Below are 18,266 nucleotides of genomic sequence, written 5' to 3'. Positions count from 1 at the left end.
CACTAAAATCTGCACTCAAATTACGATACTGGCTTGCAAACTGTTTCAGTTCTAACAACAACTCACTTCTATTCACGTTTGCTAATTGAGAAATAGTTTGCAAGCAATCATCTGGAAAATCTTCTACCTCCATTGCACCTATATCCTCGTACCTTTTTGAGTCTAACCAGAAACAATCAAGTAGTAGAGTCTTGTTGGGTACAAACCGTTCTTCTGTACTTTTACCCGCATAATCGAGAATGTTCAAATATAGTGCTTTGTATTTCTGGTCATGTGACAAATTTCTAGCCTTGTTAGAAACTGCTCACAAGGCATTTTCTTCACCTTGGGAATTCTTTTTTCTCTCTCTCTCTCTCTCTCTCTCTCTCTCTGGAAAATCACCTTCTATATCAATTTCCCCATTCCTAAAATAAGCTTTGATGTCTTTAACTAGGGATTTACATTTGTCATGCAATCTTTAAAATTTTTTGTCACTTCTTTTTCTTCTAATTTCGTCTAATAATGCATCTACCGACTACCAGGCCTTTGCATAGTCTAAAGACTAGCTTTGGAGAAGTAACTGAAAACATGTCTAGCATGACTACAGCTAGAAACAAATTTTCGAATTTGCACCACTGTCCTAGAAGGGAACGCACTGTAAATTTTGCTTTACAATCGAAATTGCCTGTTGACATATCTAACAATACTGACAAAAATGTAACGAATTTAGAAGATTCAACAAGCTCACCCCACTGTAAACATCCAATAATAGACTAAGCTACCGCTTCAATCTTTTTCGAGTAATTAAATGACCGTTTTAAGGAAGTTATACATGCAGAGAACACACACACAAAAATATCTTGGAATTAAAAAAAGTGTTTAGTAAACTATTTCACTCGTTTGTGTCGGGAATTAATACAATGTTAATGTTAGAGAATTTTAGGAAAACCTGTGAAAAATACGAAAAGAAAGGAACAATAAATCTATGAAAACTGTCACAAAGGAAAGTGCGGCAACTATAATGTCCGAAGGAAAATAGTATAACAGATAAATAGTTTACGGTACTGTATCTAGGTAGTGTTATTAGAGAAAATACCGTATGCACTGTGAACTGAAAATTAAAGTTAGATAGGAAAAAATGTCATTACATCCAACTAACTTTATTAATATTTTGGGTGCCCCTACAAGAGTGGCGCCTTAAGCTATAGCTTGTAATGTGCAAATCTCGTACTGGTTGTTTCTAAACTGGTTTTCAGGCATTACATTAAACTATGTTGTTGTGTTTTAAACTAATCAGTAGTTAATTCTGTGTTTGTATTCTAAACATCTGATAATTAAGTTATTTTTTAAGTTTTAAATATTTATTTTCCTATGTATCCGGGCCCTCCCAAAGGCTCTCGGGCCCTTTGGGCCCTCGGCGATCGCCGAGCAGCCGACCTAGCCAGACCGGCACTGGACCTGTGTAAATAAAGGTTTCAAATTTAAGGAATGTACTATGGGAATTTTTATGGGCGCAAAACTGTCCATAGCCATTAGGTACTTCTTAATGAGATAAAGATGCGAAACTCTCCATAAAGGTACCCTATAACGGCTTGAAAATGAAATTTGAAGAATTTGCTACGGAAATTTTTTTCATTAGCAAAAAAAAAAAAAAAAAAAAAAAAAAAAAAAAAAAAAAAAACCTGTCCTTACAATCAGAAATCGGGAACGATTCCGTTATTGAACACATCATGTGCATAGTGATAATGTTGTCAATCGTCTGAGTGGTCGAGTTGGTGCCCTCCTCGCTGGTGTATTGTCTATACTTAACATACATTATCCATATGTTACATACGCACTGCCCTCTTTCCCGCTTAGATGTTACACAATGTCGTTGCAGGATGTCTGATATCTAACAGTTTTCCGTACATTACGTACGTCAGCTATAAGTTACATACGGCCATCTGTATGTGAGATCCTGACCACCTACATTACAGTCTTTTCGTTCGTGTGGAAAGTAGCCTACGTTTATTCGGAACACTTATACGGAAAGTACGTTCAAATATACTTTTTCAGTTATACGTTTAGTGTACGTTAAGTCCAACAACTACAGGATTTAGACATGTAACAAACGTTTTTACGTACGCCACATACAGTTTTTCTCAGTGTGCGAGTAAAATAAGTGAAAGCTACTAATAACTAGTTAAGCAAGTTATTGAGGCACGTTCTGTGAATCATTTAACTTTTAAAACCGTGGGCTAAGACACTTACATACTGCCGTAAATTTCGTGGTTGGAAACCCAGGCAAGGAAAGCCAATATTTTGTCTTTTTTCGGTGAATATTTTTCCTTTATTGCAATCATTGGTATTAAACAGATATTGAAATTAATTTGATAAGTAAGATAATCTAGAGGTGATAATGTTTAAAATTAATGAAGTTTTCGAAGAAATGAGAAATCCAATTGTTCGAATTTATGTGAGACTAGCAACAAAATGTAACCGATTTCGTAAACATATTGGTACCAGAGTTATATTATAGTTACCACAATCGTTATGTAAAAATGTTCTTGATACTTCGTGTCTCTATCTGTGAACAGTGTGAGAATCTCTTACGTATCAGCCTTTTCATCAACAGTGAATTTCGTGCCTTTTGCTCTTCATATTTTCTGAATTTGCCTTTCGGGGGTTCGCCCCCCACACCCTCGCCTTTGCTCGTCCTACTTCCTCACACCTCTTAAGCTTACAATTCCCGAATTTCAAGTTTCTTTTCCTATTTCAACTATCTAAAAGATAAGATTTTGTATTCCAGGAAAACGCCCATTTAAATAACGGCGATTTCTTCATCTTCCTTTAGACTCCTTAAAAATTAAAAATATTCAATTTTATCAATTTTCTTGTTGGTTAGTCCCGGGAGGATACAATCGTGCCAAATTTCATCATTCTAACCCTGCCGGAAGTGCCTAAACATTTTGGGGTGTAGAAGACGTCCAATATAAATAACATGGAAAAGGATTTTCTGTTCCCCATAAAACCACTATAAATTTGGATATTTTCATTTTTACTGACTTACTTAGGTAATACTAACAAAAACGTTGAAGCATAAGGAATTTCACGTTTGTATTCCAATTTCAAGTACCTAAAATATGAGATTATTTGTCCAAAAAAGGCCTATTTAAATACCATGGGGAATTTCTTCATCTCCCCCTTTAGACTCCCTAAAAATTAAAAATATTCACTTTTGGCAATTTTTCGGTCGGTTAGTTCCGAAAAACTACAATCACGTCAAATTTAATCATTGTAGCCCTACAGGAAGTGCCGTATAATTTTGGAGTGTAATAGGTGTCCCATATAAATACGTACCATGGGAAAGATTTTTCAGTTCCCCAGAAAACCACTCTAAAGTTGGAATTGTTTATTTTTACTGATTTACTTAGGTAATACTAATGAAAACGTACAAGCATACCGAATTTCAATTTTTTATTCCAATTCCAAGTTCCTAAAACATGAGATTATATGTAAAAAAAAAAAAAAAGACCCATTTAAATAACATGGGAAAATTCTTCATCCCCCTTCATCATTTCAACTTTCCACGTCAACCGGAAGCACCCCTTTAATTTATGCCAGTTCATGTAGCTTTATATACAGTTAGGATATGCTGGTGGCAAATATTATTCAGTTTACAAGCTATTTGAAAGGTGTATATCATTGGAAGGAAAACCCGAGGCAGTATAAAACTGCGCAACATGCGCGTCATGTAATGAACTCCGTAATTTCGCAATGTGAAAAGATAGAGAACAACTAGGTATATTGAAACACCAGCTATGTCTAGTGATGTAGCAGCGAGGATTCAGCATCAAAGGTTTTGGACTCTGTTGATACTCTTCGTATTTAGGCAATGAAAAATGAGATGTTAGCGATCGTGATTTTGTAGTTCGGGTAAATGAATTGGAATCTCGTTTGGACATAACGCTCTGACAGATATTTGATAGAATAAATCCTCCCCGCTGTGCTAGTGGCTAGCATGTGCGCCTTTCTTGTACAGGTCTTGGGTTCGATTCCCGGTGGGAGAGTCCTTGGGAACTAATGTTGTATGTGAAACATTATGACTCCTTTAAAAATGTACAATTTTAAATTTAAATCTAGCAATATGCCACAATTGAGAATTCCAATATACGATATTGACATGGTGAACTACAAAAAGAAGTGAAATATGAACAAAAACACCAGAGGTGCAAAAAGTGCAGCCAAGTTCGTCAGCCTCAAAAAGTGTTGAGATGAGGATGGATGAGCCAAGTTCCTTGGCCACTGTATCTGAAAGGGACACTGGAACTTGGCGCGAGGTGTCAAGGAAAATGATGTTAAGGAACGTTAGGGATAGTGGTGGTGGACGTGGTGGGTTTGGGACCACCATCAATCTTAAGAATATCAACTTGGCTAATGAGCTAAGGCACATATACAGAATACTGCAGTAAGATTGGTGGTTCGAAACCCAGAAAAGGAAAACTTATATTCCTCCACGAAGTGTCAAAGTAAACGATGTTAATGAGCCTTAGGGGTGGTGTTTGTGAGCGTGGTGGATTTGGGGGTCACCACTAGCCTTAGGACTGAAATGTCCTGGCCGTGAAACTAGGAACAGATATCTTAATGTATTCGAATATGTTAGACACCTCGCGCCAAATTCCAGTGTCCCTTTCAGATGCAGTGGCCAAGGAACTTGGCTCATCCATCCTCATCTCAACACTTTTTGAGGCTGACGAACTTGGCTGCACTTTTTGCACCTCTGGTGTTTTTGTTTATATTTATACCATATTTTACCTAAATCGAATGAATTTATTTTAGGAAAACTATGGTAGAACATATATATATATATATATATATATATATATATATATATATATATATATTTTAACTCACAATGTTTTTGTGTATTGGTGGAGGGACATCACTGCTCATTTTTGACTGACTTCAAAACCCTAAGCATTGGGGATTGTGTGAGAGCCAAAACATTATGAAAATCTACCTAGTATCACGTATGCCCATCTTTGGCTCACAGGACAACAACAGTGAAGTTTCGCGTATAAGTAATGAAACCTTGGTAAGTGATTGGCGGCAATGTGAACCGTATCTGCACACAGAAGTTACTTAATTTCTATAAATTCCGAGATTAACTTGGATCTGAAATTTAATGACATCACAAAACTGTTCAATTGGGTTAAGTTCGGTTGAGTTTGGATGTGGTTGCTGCAATTAAAATTAACCAGTATGCTCCTCGAATCACTGCAGTAGAACGTTGGTCTTGTAAGAAGGATCATTTTCCTGCTACAAGATGTTATTACCAGCTGAAAATATGACCAACATGAAGGGATGTACATAATTATCAGTGATCTTCCAAGAGCTCGAAGTTGTCACAGTGCCCTTCAGAGGCACTACTGCACTCATGGATGACCATGTGATTGTTTCCCAAATCATTATGGAACGACGCCGGCCTCTTGTCATTCTATTGTGCACGTCCCGACTATAGATTATGAGCCGGCCATGATGAAGATAGCATTATGATTTACCCGACTATACCCCACAATGTTATGCCATTGCTCGGAGGTTCAATTTTTGACATGTACATCTCCAGACCCATAGCCAACTCAAAAATATAGGGAGGCCGGTAGAAGTTAGAGGGGTCCAATCCAAGCATATTATACTAGGTAGTTCATTTGCGAGCATATCATGAAAATTTTAGTGAGGGCAGTAAAAGTTTAGCGAAAGCCTGGCCCTCCAGTGCCCCTCGTGGATACGGACCTGTACACCACCTGGTTAAACTTAAAATATGAAGATGCGAAGGCTCGGGGATGAATCACTTATGGATAGAAAAACTGTTATTTATACCTTTTTTTTTTCAAAGGAGACGGAAGAAGGAAAACCGAAGAAGGATAGAAGAGTCATATCTATAAGTTTTGTAACATTAATTGAGTAAATTGCATTGAAACTAATAAGCTGTTTTGACTATGGATCAATAAATCTAAAAGCGTGCGTATCAGACGGAGCATGTGCAAGTCCTAAATATTGTGACAATGGATAAATAAAAAATAACGTTCATGTAATAAATATTTTGAATTAACAGGAATGACTGAGTTATGTTTTAAATTTACTTAATTCAATTTATTTTCATAGCTACAGTATTTTCATATCCATAGTGAAACATTCATATTTATGAATGAAAATAATTTCATTATTTATTACCCAAGTATTAAGATTTCTGTAAATTTTGAAAATATTAGTCTCAAGTAAAAGTGTATAAAAATTTAGAAAAAAATCTCATTAAATAATAAAAGGGACGCATACGATACAGTAAATAAAGTTGTATTGTGCATGTTACCTAGTACATAAAGTTTAATATGCAAAATTTGATACACAGAGTAAAATTTTACCTGGGTGCTCCTCATCAATTTTGAAAGCTGGTCGTGCCATAGTCATTTCTTCTGGTCGTCCCCAATATGCATGGTCACTGGTTCCATTTCCAACTTGGCCGTAGAAAACATGAGGAGCCACGTGACATTTGATGAAATAATCCGTGCCCCATTTCAAAGCGTCCATTGCATATCGAAGTTGTTCTACGAAGAAAAAGATAAGCTATTCTTCAAGTTCCATCGAAGGACAGGAATATTATCATAATTTATTCCTACGTTACAACACATACTTTTAGGTCTATCAGTTTGTAGTTAATAATGTTAATGAATCTTGATATTATTTGTTGAAGCGAGCGTTAGTAAAGCTTTTACCATTCGAGTCGAACGACACCTGTATGTCTGTCCATTTGTGCATCCGTCGATTTTACGACAACTCTTGTAAAACTTACGCAATCTTGATGAAATTTTGTACGTAATCACCTCTCACTTGCAAAAATAACCTTGTAGTTTGGGCTTGTAATCCATCAAACATAAGGGAGCTGAAGGGAATAAAATTCTCTCTAAGTTGCAAGTTTATACATGACAGGACTTAATGTATACTTTCTGAATGCACAGTGAATGTCCCCTCCCCAACTTAAAAAATGTTCCACGAACATTTTCGTTAAAAACTGTCATGCATTGTCGAAAGTCATATATTCACCGTCTTCAAACTGCATAGATAAGTCTTTGGAGATGTATGCTAGGAAGTATTCGGAAAAAGAAGAACTACACGAATCACAAATGGAACGGGAATACAGATATTATCGTGAAAACAAAGATATTGAAATAGTAGTCAGTCATATATATTACAAGAAGAAGGTACGGTAGATGGATAAAAATCCTTGACTGGGTAATAAAAGACAACAATCGATCTAGGAAGCTTCTTCAAACAAGGTAGTGTGATGAAATTATGAATCACTGCATGATCAATTGAAAAGAATGGCCGAAGATAGGCGCTTGTGTACAAGGGTTGGAGAGAGAGAAGGGTTCTATACGCAGTCCAGCCATGTGACATTACCTAAAGTAACTGATATTGCTGCTATTACCTAACTGGATGACTATATGATTAAACTTGCTTTGTCTCAAGGGCTTTATCACCTCAAAGTGCATCCAGCTACGCGGCTGTATTACGATGATGTCTTGTTAATGGGACAACTAGCTGCTTTTCGGCCTAAACATCTTACAGAAATTGCCGTGGAACGTTAACTATCTAAATCAGTGCTTCAACCTACCAAGAAACTCACGTTTTTGAGAGTTGTAGTGGATTTTTCGCACAATGCTTTGTGCGTTGTTCCCAAATATTTTGACATTGTGCGTTGAATGCCATGGACCTTGTTACAGTGTTCGCGTCATGTGCGCCAGTTGTTAGCAGGATGCATAGCCTGGATCGCTCCAGTCTCCTCACTTACATATCGAGTCGCCCATGCAGTGCTCTCCCAGAATTCTCTAGCTTTCGTCCAATCCGTCTTCACCAAAGTCTACTCTCGCCCGGCTCCCGGCATATGGTGACAATGCTTGATGATGATGAGGTAGATAAAAACCTTAACTGGTAGAATACAGGACCGCGAGAACTCAATGGTAAAGTGTTATATTATATTACTTGGTTCCGTATTGGGATACCAGCTTACTCCAAGTGGATTTTTTTTGTTAAACCCCGTGCGCGTGTATTTTCTCGAGATCCTTCCGTTTCCTTCCACTTTCTTCATTTCACCATTACCTTAGCCATATCATGGTCACCGTGACGTTAGCCCTGTTGGTGCATATTTGAGAGACGTTTAACTAAAAAAAATAAGAAAGAAACAAATTTCTTGAATTCACTCACCTGTTGCTACATAAGCTTCTCTATTAGAAAGGATGCCCCAGCTAAGGAAGGTAACAGTGAAAGCCATTGGAAAACCAAATTTTACCAGATCGCCAGCTGAAAATAAATAACACTGTTAGAAATTGTTGTTCGTATTCTCATGTGACCATACTGGAAGGTACAGTTAAATGTCTTCAATTGTCATTTTTCTAACTTATAAACTTGTCTAATTTCGTTAGATATTTTTTGTTAAAATGTTGATACTCGATATGCTGATATTGCCATAACTTGTATAAATTGGTAATTTCCTGTGAAACCGAGGGTGGTTACCGGGGTTAGTTTCATTTTATTTTAGGCGGGACTACAATTAGACGAGATTTAAGTGAGGCTCTCTGAAGAGAACAATAATATAACTACAGTATACATTAGATTACACTATAAGACTAAAATTTTGTAGATCAACATTAATTTATATTTACTGTATAATAATAATATAATTTAAACTACTCGTTTAGCAAAACAACACGTTTAATGTAAAAAATATTAACGTGTAACAGTTTCACCAACTAACCACTTGGCTTATCAAACACTATCCAAGCCAATGGGTAGTTGGCAGAACTGTTACACGTTAATAATTTTTACATTAAACGTGTTGTTTTTCTAAACGAATACTTTAAATTAGATCTAAGTCTACTAAGAGCAAAGCTTGTTCAATGGAAAAAAAATTAACGTTTACTTTGAAATAGTGAAATTTCGGAGGCTTTAATTATAAAAACCCAAAGTCATAAATAGATCCACTTCTTTGCGCCGTCACAAAAATATGAAGTAATTATGAAAAATTTCTTTCTACAGTGGTCAAATGTCCATAACAATGACAAAATAAGTCTATAGTTTTTGAAAATAGGGTTCTCTATTCATAATTTGACAGACTGATGTTAAATTAACATTATCAAGAATGTTCTAACATCACGAATTACTACCATTATTATTGAGTTGAGTTAATTTTAACGTTGTGCTCAGCAGCGAGGCTATATGAGACTCGTGGTCTTACTGAATAACTTGGAATCCGAACCACATGAGCTCCCGCCGGGAACCAATATTATTATTTTCAAAAATAAATTAAATGTAAATAACAAATATTCTCTTTCTCTTTATGCTGTGAGGGAAAATATGTACTGAAGGAAGTACATCGTAAATTCTTTTATAAATAATATTAAGAATATAAACAAAGGATAATACCGTCATAATATCCTCCAGTAAGATCTTCTCCATTTTCTCCTTGGTCACCTAACGCCGAATCTCCTCTCCAGGGAATACGGTTGTCTGCAGGAAGCTTACCCGACCTCTGAGCCTCATAGAATAAATAGGAAAGACCCAACACCTCTCCGTAGTCATACTGACCGGCTGCAAAGAGGGGGAAAAAAGGAAGAATCAATTTTGTAGAAAATATCTTAACGTAATTAATGAGGATAGAAGTTAGTAAGGGGAAAGTCACAAAATTTAGGTTTATCAACTCTGGCTGGCTGATAGATTGCGGAAAATTCAAGCAATTACTTCAGTCATGATTAAGATGTGCAATATTTAATACTGCTGCGAAAAGGAAGTGTACAAAATTGTCTTGTAAAACATTTTCTTAGACTTATTATTTATCTAGATAATTTTAATAAATGTTTAGTTTTTGTATATACCAGATATATACATTGCTTGTTCATTTTGAAGATAATTTGCATTAACTCAATTTAATTCAGAAATAAGTTTAGTTCCAATCCCAAATGACATATTACATAGCTAACTAAGTAAAAAGTGTAAATAAAGTAAAAGTAAGATCTACAATTCAATTACCTTCATATGACTAATACTTGATTTTGAATTTTACTTCGCTATTTGCAGCAACAGTGAGAACAATTAATGTTAGAATCCCTTGTGCCTTATCAGTGTGTGCAGATCAATATACTTCATTACCTTTCCTCTTTCTATGAGGTAGTGAATGAACTTTTAATTAATGTTGAACAGGACAATACTGAGTCTGACCGCAAGTTGATAATTTTCAATAAAACGAAAGAACAGCACTCGATGATAAATTAAACAGAGTCGTATTTATTTTATATCCGGAAATATATGTCTTTTGATTAGTTACAAATTGAATATAACCTGAGGTAATTCTAGTTTAGAATAATGAACTAAATAAGAATTTTGAAACAGTTTCTTTGTGAAGTATGATATTTGAATTACCTTATGTATTTTCTATTATTTAACCCTCTTCTCGTTCTAGTACATACATAAATTTGATTAGTAAATACGAACGAATATATAATTAGAATTAAAACATTTTAAATATACGTAAGTCAGGATAAAAATTATATTTCTATAGATTTTGAAAAAATATATAATTGAAAAAATATGTAATTGAAATTCGAATATGTAGAATGTTCTATTCAAATAACAGAAATCGGCACTAGGAAAATGTGTTTCAACTTGACACATTACATTTCATTTGGTCCTAAATAATTGAAAGCAGTTCGTTAATTGGATTCGAATTTAGCATCTCTTTCAGCTCTGAAGTTATATCAGACATAGGCCTACGGTTTAATTTGGGATCGCAATTCCTTGGAATCAAACCCGAATTGAAAACAGTTTGTATCTATTAGAAAGTTGCAAGATAGAATACCATCATTTCAGAACTTATACTAAACGAAAACAAAAATGTGTGCTTAGTCTGTTCATTATTTAGGTGTGAACTTTTTATTTGACTCAAATTAACGCGGGATGGAGACCAACTTTTTGTTTCTTTGAAACCGCAATAGCTAACACACATGCGAGCAGAAACAAATTAAACTCATATAGGGTGATGCAAAATCTACTTATCTACTTATCAAGTTTAAAAATAATTTTCTGTGTAATTAACTTGTAAAATTTTACGAAACTTATGTGTTATATTACTTGTACCTAACGGTTTATAAACCATGTTTTCCTTAAAACTTAGCTAGTCAGCTATAGAATGAGGAGCTAGTCAGCTATAGAATGTTAATTTTTTGTCATTTAAACAGACGATAATCACAAAATCATGCCACATTTTGTGGTAACATTGAATAAAATCGTTGAAGTTAAAAAAAACATAGTAAAGATTTTGTAATATGAATGGCAGAATATTTTGTGGTAACTAGAACTTAATTAAGAATTCCATATCTTTTTATTCAATAGTTATTTTCAATTATAGTTGGTAGCTAAATTTTGTGCCACCCTGTATACATGTGTATGAAAATGAAATGTAAAGAAACGTTACCAGTGTAATGACTACAGGAAATCAAAAAGAGACAGAAAGAGGTTAGCTTCCACATACTTTCTCCCAATGTCATGTCTAACAAGTGTTCTATTTATAAATAGAGGACTCAATTGTTATTTCTTGAACAAAGCTTCTGTCTCAGCTATTCAACATTAATTAGAAGTTCATTCACTACCTAATTGAGAGAGGATAGATAATGAAGTATATTGATCTGCGCACACTCATGAGGCACAAGAGGTTCTAATTGTTCTCACTGTTGCTGTAAATAGCGAAGTAAAATTCAGAATCAAGTATTACTCATATTACGGTAATTGAATTGTAGATGTTACTTTTACTTCATCTACACTTTTTATATAGTTAGCTATGTAATATGTCATTTGGGATCGGATTCCAATCTTTAGTGCAAATAAAGAACTTACAATTCTTCTAAGTAATAATAAGTAACTTGTAATCTTAACGAGACGATTAATGCGACGGATCTTTAAACAGATCAATGAAAATTTTAAACAATATTGAAATTAAAATTATTGCTGACAGTAAACTGATTTGAGATCGTGCTTTGAATATGTATAGTAAATGAATCAATCAAAGAATTTACATAATGGGCGTTTACTTTTTATTGTAGCAAGACTGTATTCCGCACTAGCAGTTTGTTCTAAACAATTAGTTTTGCTACAAGCTTTACTATACGTCTATTAAGTTTTAGACATAGAATCTTAAAAGTACCATCTCAATTAATAGCAACATAGTAATAATAAACTCTGCTAAGGACATTAAAGAGGATTACGCTAGGATTCAATTTCGTCTGATTGATGTCTACTTATGGATGATGTTTACTGCCATGTAACGGTGCAGTGTGTAACTACTACAGTAGCATTCTACAATTATAATCCTTTGTTTCAATAGTAGAACATAGGATATGCGCAGCCATACTTAGTCCTTGTTACCTCTTAAAGATACTAACAGATTGACTTCATTAACGAAGTCGGCCGAGATATTTACTCTTGCTATCAATTTAAAAAATCGTTTTCGTTCACGAGTTATTGTGTGGAGTAATATTGTAGGTACTAACTTCACCGTTTTCTGACCCTAATAATAAATGACGTGTAGTTCTAGACACGAACTCCTCCAATGTTTTGCTTTATAAGAGTACATGGTTGTAGTACTCTTTAGTGACTATTTTGTTCATTAATATTTTGAGGTTTTCTGGAGCATCTTTTGTAGTCTTTCTGTAATTTATTATTATAGACATAAACTATAATACTATGAAAAGTATATTAAACATAGAAGTTGAATATACGAGGTGTGGCAATTAAATAACGAGACTACCCACCTTGTGTCGCGCGGGATCGTGGGTGGGGGGGGAGGTAGCTAATGATGTGTTCTTGATCTTTAACCTTCATGAGCAGCCACTGTTTGTTTCATAATTCTGAAAGATTTTCTTTTCTTTGCAGGCTTGCATGAAGAGGACAGTGTTCTGTAGTAGTGTCGGAATCATGGTGAACAGTAAAGTTGAGCAGCGCATTAATATCAAATTTCTGGTGAACTGATTTAAAAAAAAGCACCGACGGAATTTTGTGCAATGTTAAAAGAGGTATATGGTGATAATACTATGTCATGTACGCGAGTTTTTGAATGGCACAAACGATTTTCAGAAGATAGGGAAGAGGTTGAAGATGATGAAAGATCCAGCCGCCCTTTGAGTTCAAGAACTGACGAAAAGGTTCAAACAATTAATGAAATGACACGGAAAGACGTGTGAGCATTCGGATATTCGCAGACATGACGAACATTAACAAAGAGACAGTAAGACAAATTTTGCATGACAATTTAAACATGACAAAAGTTTGTCCAAAATGTCCCATAAAACCTCTATCAGGAACAAAAAGACATTCGAAAGACCATTTGCTGTGACGTCATGGAACGACTCAAACCAGAACCAGACTTACTAACACGTGTCATCACATGTGATAAAACATGGATTTTCCAGTATGACCCCAAGGCTAAGCGTCAATGCATGCACTGGAAGACTCCCACATCGCCAAGAGTGAAAAACACGAATGAGCAAGTCGAAAGTAAGGGCAATGCTCATCGTTTTTTCGATATTAGGGGTATTACCATGACTGAATGGATGCCTCAGGGTCAAACGGTGAATCAGACCTACTACAAACAGTACTAATCAAGCTGAGGGAAAGAATAAGGAAGAAGAGACCGGACTTGTGGAAGAACGATACATGGATCCTCCACCAAGACAATGCACCTTCCCATAATGCACTTTCTGTGAAGCAGCTTTTAGCAGCCAGACGCATTCTTGTGTTCGACCATCCTCCGTATTCCCCAGAACTGGCTCCCTGTGACTTTTTATCTATTTCCAAAAGTGAAAAGTGCATTGAAGGGAACACATTTTCAGTCTGTGGAAGAGGTGAAACGAAAACCGGGAGAGTTTTTGAACAGGATGACATCTGATGACCTCCAGCATTGCTTTGAACAATGGAAAGCACTATGCAGCGGTGTATAGATAGGAGAGGGGGGTATATTTAAGTGGATAACAGTCAATTGTAACTTTCTTTGCAATACATCACATTTATGATACCAGTCTCGTTATTTAATTGTCATGTTCTAGTCTTGGAATTTTCCAGAAATTGTGATCAATTTTCATCAATTATATATTCACAAGATGGACCACAATAAGGTTGACCATTATAAACTTGAATAGATCTCTACAAGAAACTCTACAACAACGAAACATGGCTCATTTAATTCATCATCTGAAATAAAGTACATTTACGAAAAAGGCTCAAAATGGGCACCGCGTCTCTGCAAACACGTTTACATACCTGATAGTAGTTGTACAAATCTCGACAGTAATGTCACTGATGACATTAATGATCAACATGGTGGTTGGGTCTGCAGTATTTTCTCCCTTAGAAAATCCTAAAAAAAAAAAAAAAAAAAAAAAGATGTCCCTTTCGTATTTCACTTCTTCATCAAGTTCAAAATTGTTGACTTTGAGGGTACATCTCTGCAGTTAAAATGCTGTCTAAACTTTGTCTCCGCTCACTTATTCGTGATTTGCTTTTCGTATACTTATTCAGAATGAAAACACGCTATCCTACAATTTACTAGGTCGTCATCTTGTGTGAAGTCGCGTATGTGTTTCCAGACAACAAAAAAGTTTAAATTGCTAAATTCAACGAGCCATTTCTCGTTACTATACGGAGTTGTTAACATTTATAATGGCAAACCTTATTGTAGTCCATCCTGTACTTGAACGTGTTCTTTTGTATGCACCTTTTCATGGCTACATTTTCTTCAATATAAGTTAAAAATAAGTTGTATTAGTAAGATATTGAGGATTATTGTTAAGTTTTTATGTCAAAATGTTTCATAGATCGTAATGGAGTGATTTATCGCAAGTGAAATTACCTTTTATGTTCATTATTCACTTACTTTTTGAAGATGTTGGATATTTGTCACTAGAAATGAAATATTACAATAAAAATCACATTACTAAGTGAAGTATTTAAAAACTCCATAACAAACTTCTTTATTCTTGTTTCCGCTTAATACACTATTTCTTGCATCTTTCCTTATACTCGACACATCGTCTAGTAAAATGTAACAAATATATCCCATCGTCATGGTTCTAATTCTTGTAGTTCCAAAACATCCGTTAAAAAATTTGTTGAGCTTCTGTGTTAATTGAAATTCAATATTTCTTCCGGTACAAGACAATTGGTTTATTCTTTTATATATAGCGCTGAACATTAGAAACACAACACCAAGAATAAGAGACAGTAGTTCAAATATTCCTTACATAGTACGTTTGAAACTGTTGCCTCTTTTGATATAAGGAATTAATATGTATATAACGTGTACCAACCAATAATGACACTAACTGTTCTATACGATTTGTGACAGGTTTCCTGAGTCTAGAAGTATATCCAAAGATGAGTAGTGTAAAATGTTCATCACTGATGTCCAGGACCATTGACGCATGACGAGATACAGAGGATGAGATCTTAGATGTCTTCCTTGGGTATGACAAGCCATGTGTCCGCAACACGTTTCCAACACTCTTTAAGTGGAGGGGGTATCTGACGTGAAAGGGACTGTGGAACTGTGAACAATATCTCGGTTAGATTCTAGGTCAACGTGTAAGCCAAGGAAACACTGGAATACTGATTCTATCCAAGAAGTCTAGGATGTTGCGAGCCACGTGCGGTCGCGCATTATCTTGTTGGAAAGTGATATCATACATTACCTGCAGTAGAGGGACCACAACTGATTGAACATCTCATCGAAGTACAGTTGGCTGATTGAAGACCAGTCAATGAGTACTATGAGCGAACGAGAATGGCATCCAATAGTACCCTACATCCCAACGCTCTGTGGCAAATGTAGAATGCTGGCGTCCCTCAACCTGGTGCCACGATGCCATTAGACATGTATGCGACAGCATGACGCTGCAGGTGGAAGGTATATTCGTCCAAGAAGAGAATGACTTGACATTTAACTTTCCATGTGTGATGTTCATAGCACTATTGCATTCGCTTTATTGAGCAGTCAAAGGAAGCCGCAATAATGAACGTCGAATATGTTCAGTCCCACAGTCGATATTGAGCTGTTCGTGAGGACACATATCAGTTGAGTGTGTAATTCTCAAAAAGTATTTAACTTAACATATAGCTGCTTGGAATTGAATCACAATTGGGATTATCAACTGATAAATTTTGTTGATTGATTTTTTTTTTTTTTTAAAAAAAAGAACTTTTCTAAGATATGTTCTGTCTGATACTGGAAAATCAGACAAAATAGAAAGGAAAGCGTTTTTCACTTTTATGAAAGAAAGATGGAAAGAAAGTTTCGAAACCACAATTGAAAATAAAAGAAATAAATTACTTTTAAAGAAAGTATTGGCATTTAAATGTTATAACTACATTGGAGAATAGTCAAAAATCTACTTTTAGATGGGGTATTCGATATTTTGTGGTCCTGGAATACTTCTAAAAAAAAAAAGGAAAAAAAAAACATAAAAACCGTTGGTACATGGTGTTGCACTTTAGGAAGGTCTTGTATTCTTAGTTCTTTTTTGGGCAATTTCTTAGTACACAAGAAGTATACCTGGTGATATGATAGGGTAGCACGTATTCCTATAGTTTTCGAAACCCGTAACACTTTTTCCGTCATTGTATTGTGTGTACACTAAGGTGAAATTTGAATTCATATAAAACAACTTGAAAAGAGAACTTCTGGATATTAGGTGTTTGTAATTTGCATGGCTAAACTTTTCTCTGAAACTGTATTCCCCTATATATATATATATATATATATATATATATATATATATATATATATATATATATATATATATATATATATATATACCGGGTGATTCAATAAGAACGTACCAGGCCTATATCGCAGCTAATACTGCACGTAGAGCCTTCAAACAAAAAATTGCATGGCCAAATTGTATGTGTAGAATGCAATAAAAATAGTAACGAGACCAGTGGCGTCTCGTGAATACCTCCAACGGGGGTCAACTTCAAAATTTGCAATGGAAAGTGGTATAATTGTTGGAATCGTTCGAAAGGACATTAAATGTCATGCAACTTTTAGAGGACAAACTTTGTCATATCCTTTCCCATTTAGCCGCTAGAGGCGTTGTTGCAGACTTGTATCTGACTACCCGTAGCAGGCCTTTATCTCAGCTAATAATGCACATAGAGTCGTCAAACAAAAAATTGAACTACCAAATCGTATGTGTAGAATGCAATAAAAATAGTAGCGACACCAGTGGAGTATCGTGAATATCTCCAACGGGGGTCATCTGCAAAATTTGACATGGAAACAGGGGTTGGTGGTGCCTCCATTGAAACAAGCGCACAATCGGAGAAACGTCGAGAGGAAACACTTTGGCATATTTCTTCCTCGTCGGCAGCAACACGGTCGCATTACTAGGTGAAAGTCAAATGGTGTGAGGGTGTTTCCTCTCGACGTTTCTCCTATTGTGCGCTTGTTTCAATGGAGGCACAACTAATCCCTGTTTCCATGACAAATTTTGCAGATGATCCCCGTTGGAGGTATTCACGAGACGCCATTGGTCTCGCTACTATTTTTTTATTGTATTCTACACATACGATTTGGTAATGCAATTTTTTGTTTGAAGGCTCTACGTGCAGTATTAGCTGCGATATAGGCCTGGTACGTTCTTATTGAATCACCCGGTATATACAGTAGCGTACGCAGGAATTTATTTCGGGAGGGGGTCCGGACCCCCAAACCCACCCCCTGCGTATGTCCCTGTATATATATATATACATATATATAGTAGAACCCCTCTAATCCGTTCCCTTTGGGACTGGGGGTGTGGTCGGAACGCAAAAGAGTTCGGATTATAAGAAAATACAGAAAAATACAGTAAAATAAACAATCTCTAAACTCAAAAATGACTATATTGCTCTGTACAGTAAAAACAAACGAACACTAAGCACTAAAAACTGCACAGTACAGTACAGAAAACACCCACAACAAAAGAAACGATACTAGAGATAAAGGAGCACTAAACCGAATGTTCGGTAGCAGCAAATAAACAACAATGGGTCTCGTGAGTCACCGATGTGTCGGGACAAGATCAGCTCACGCACGGTGGGATGAACCGGATTGGCAGACCAGCCGAGGGCGTCGAGGGGGGTTCTACTATATATATCAGGTTACAAAACTAAATCAAACATTATAATAAAACTGTGTATTATTTATTTAGTATTACATTCCAGAGCTG

General features: G+C 35.6%; 1 protein-coding gene across 1 annotated transcript in view; it reads right to left on the bottom strand.

The window, feature by feature from the left end:
• The window catches only part of LOC145679480 (endoglucanase A-like), a 29,691-nt gene extending 14,567 nt beyond the window's left edge, over positions 1-15,124 (bottom strand). Inside the window, exons 1-4 of the mRNA XM_081750059.1 lie at positions 15,026-15,124; positions 9,439-9,649; positions 8,221-8,316; positions 6,381-6,563 (exon numbers count right to left, since the gene is read on the bottom strand). Of these exons, the coding sequence (XP_081606185.1) occupies positions 6,381-6,563; positions 8,221-8,316; positions 9,439-9,649; positions 15,026-15,124 (589 nt within the window). The remainder of the gene's footprint in view (positions 1-6,380; positions 6,564-8,220; positions 8,317-9,438; positions 9,650-15,025) is intronic.
• Positions 15,125-18,266: the final 3,142 nt, after the last annotated feature.

The sequence above is a fragment of the Thermobia domestica genome, chromosome 2 (assembly GCF_964235325.1).
Source record: "Thermobia domestica chromosome 2, izTheDome1.hap1.1, whole genome shotgun sequence".
Taxonomy (NCBI): Eukaryota; Metazoa; Arthropoda; class Insecta; order Zygentoma; family Lepismatidae; genus Thermobia; species Thermobia domestica.
Note: the sequence above shows the minus strand (reverse complement) of the source record. Positions and strands in the feature narration are given on the sequence as shown.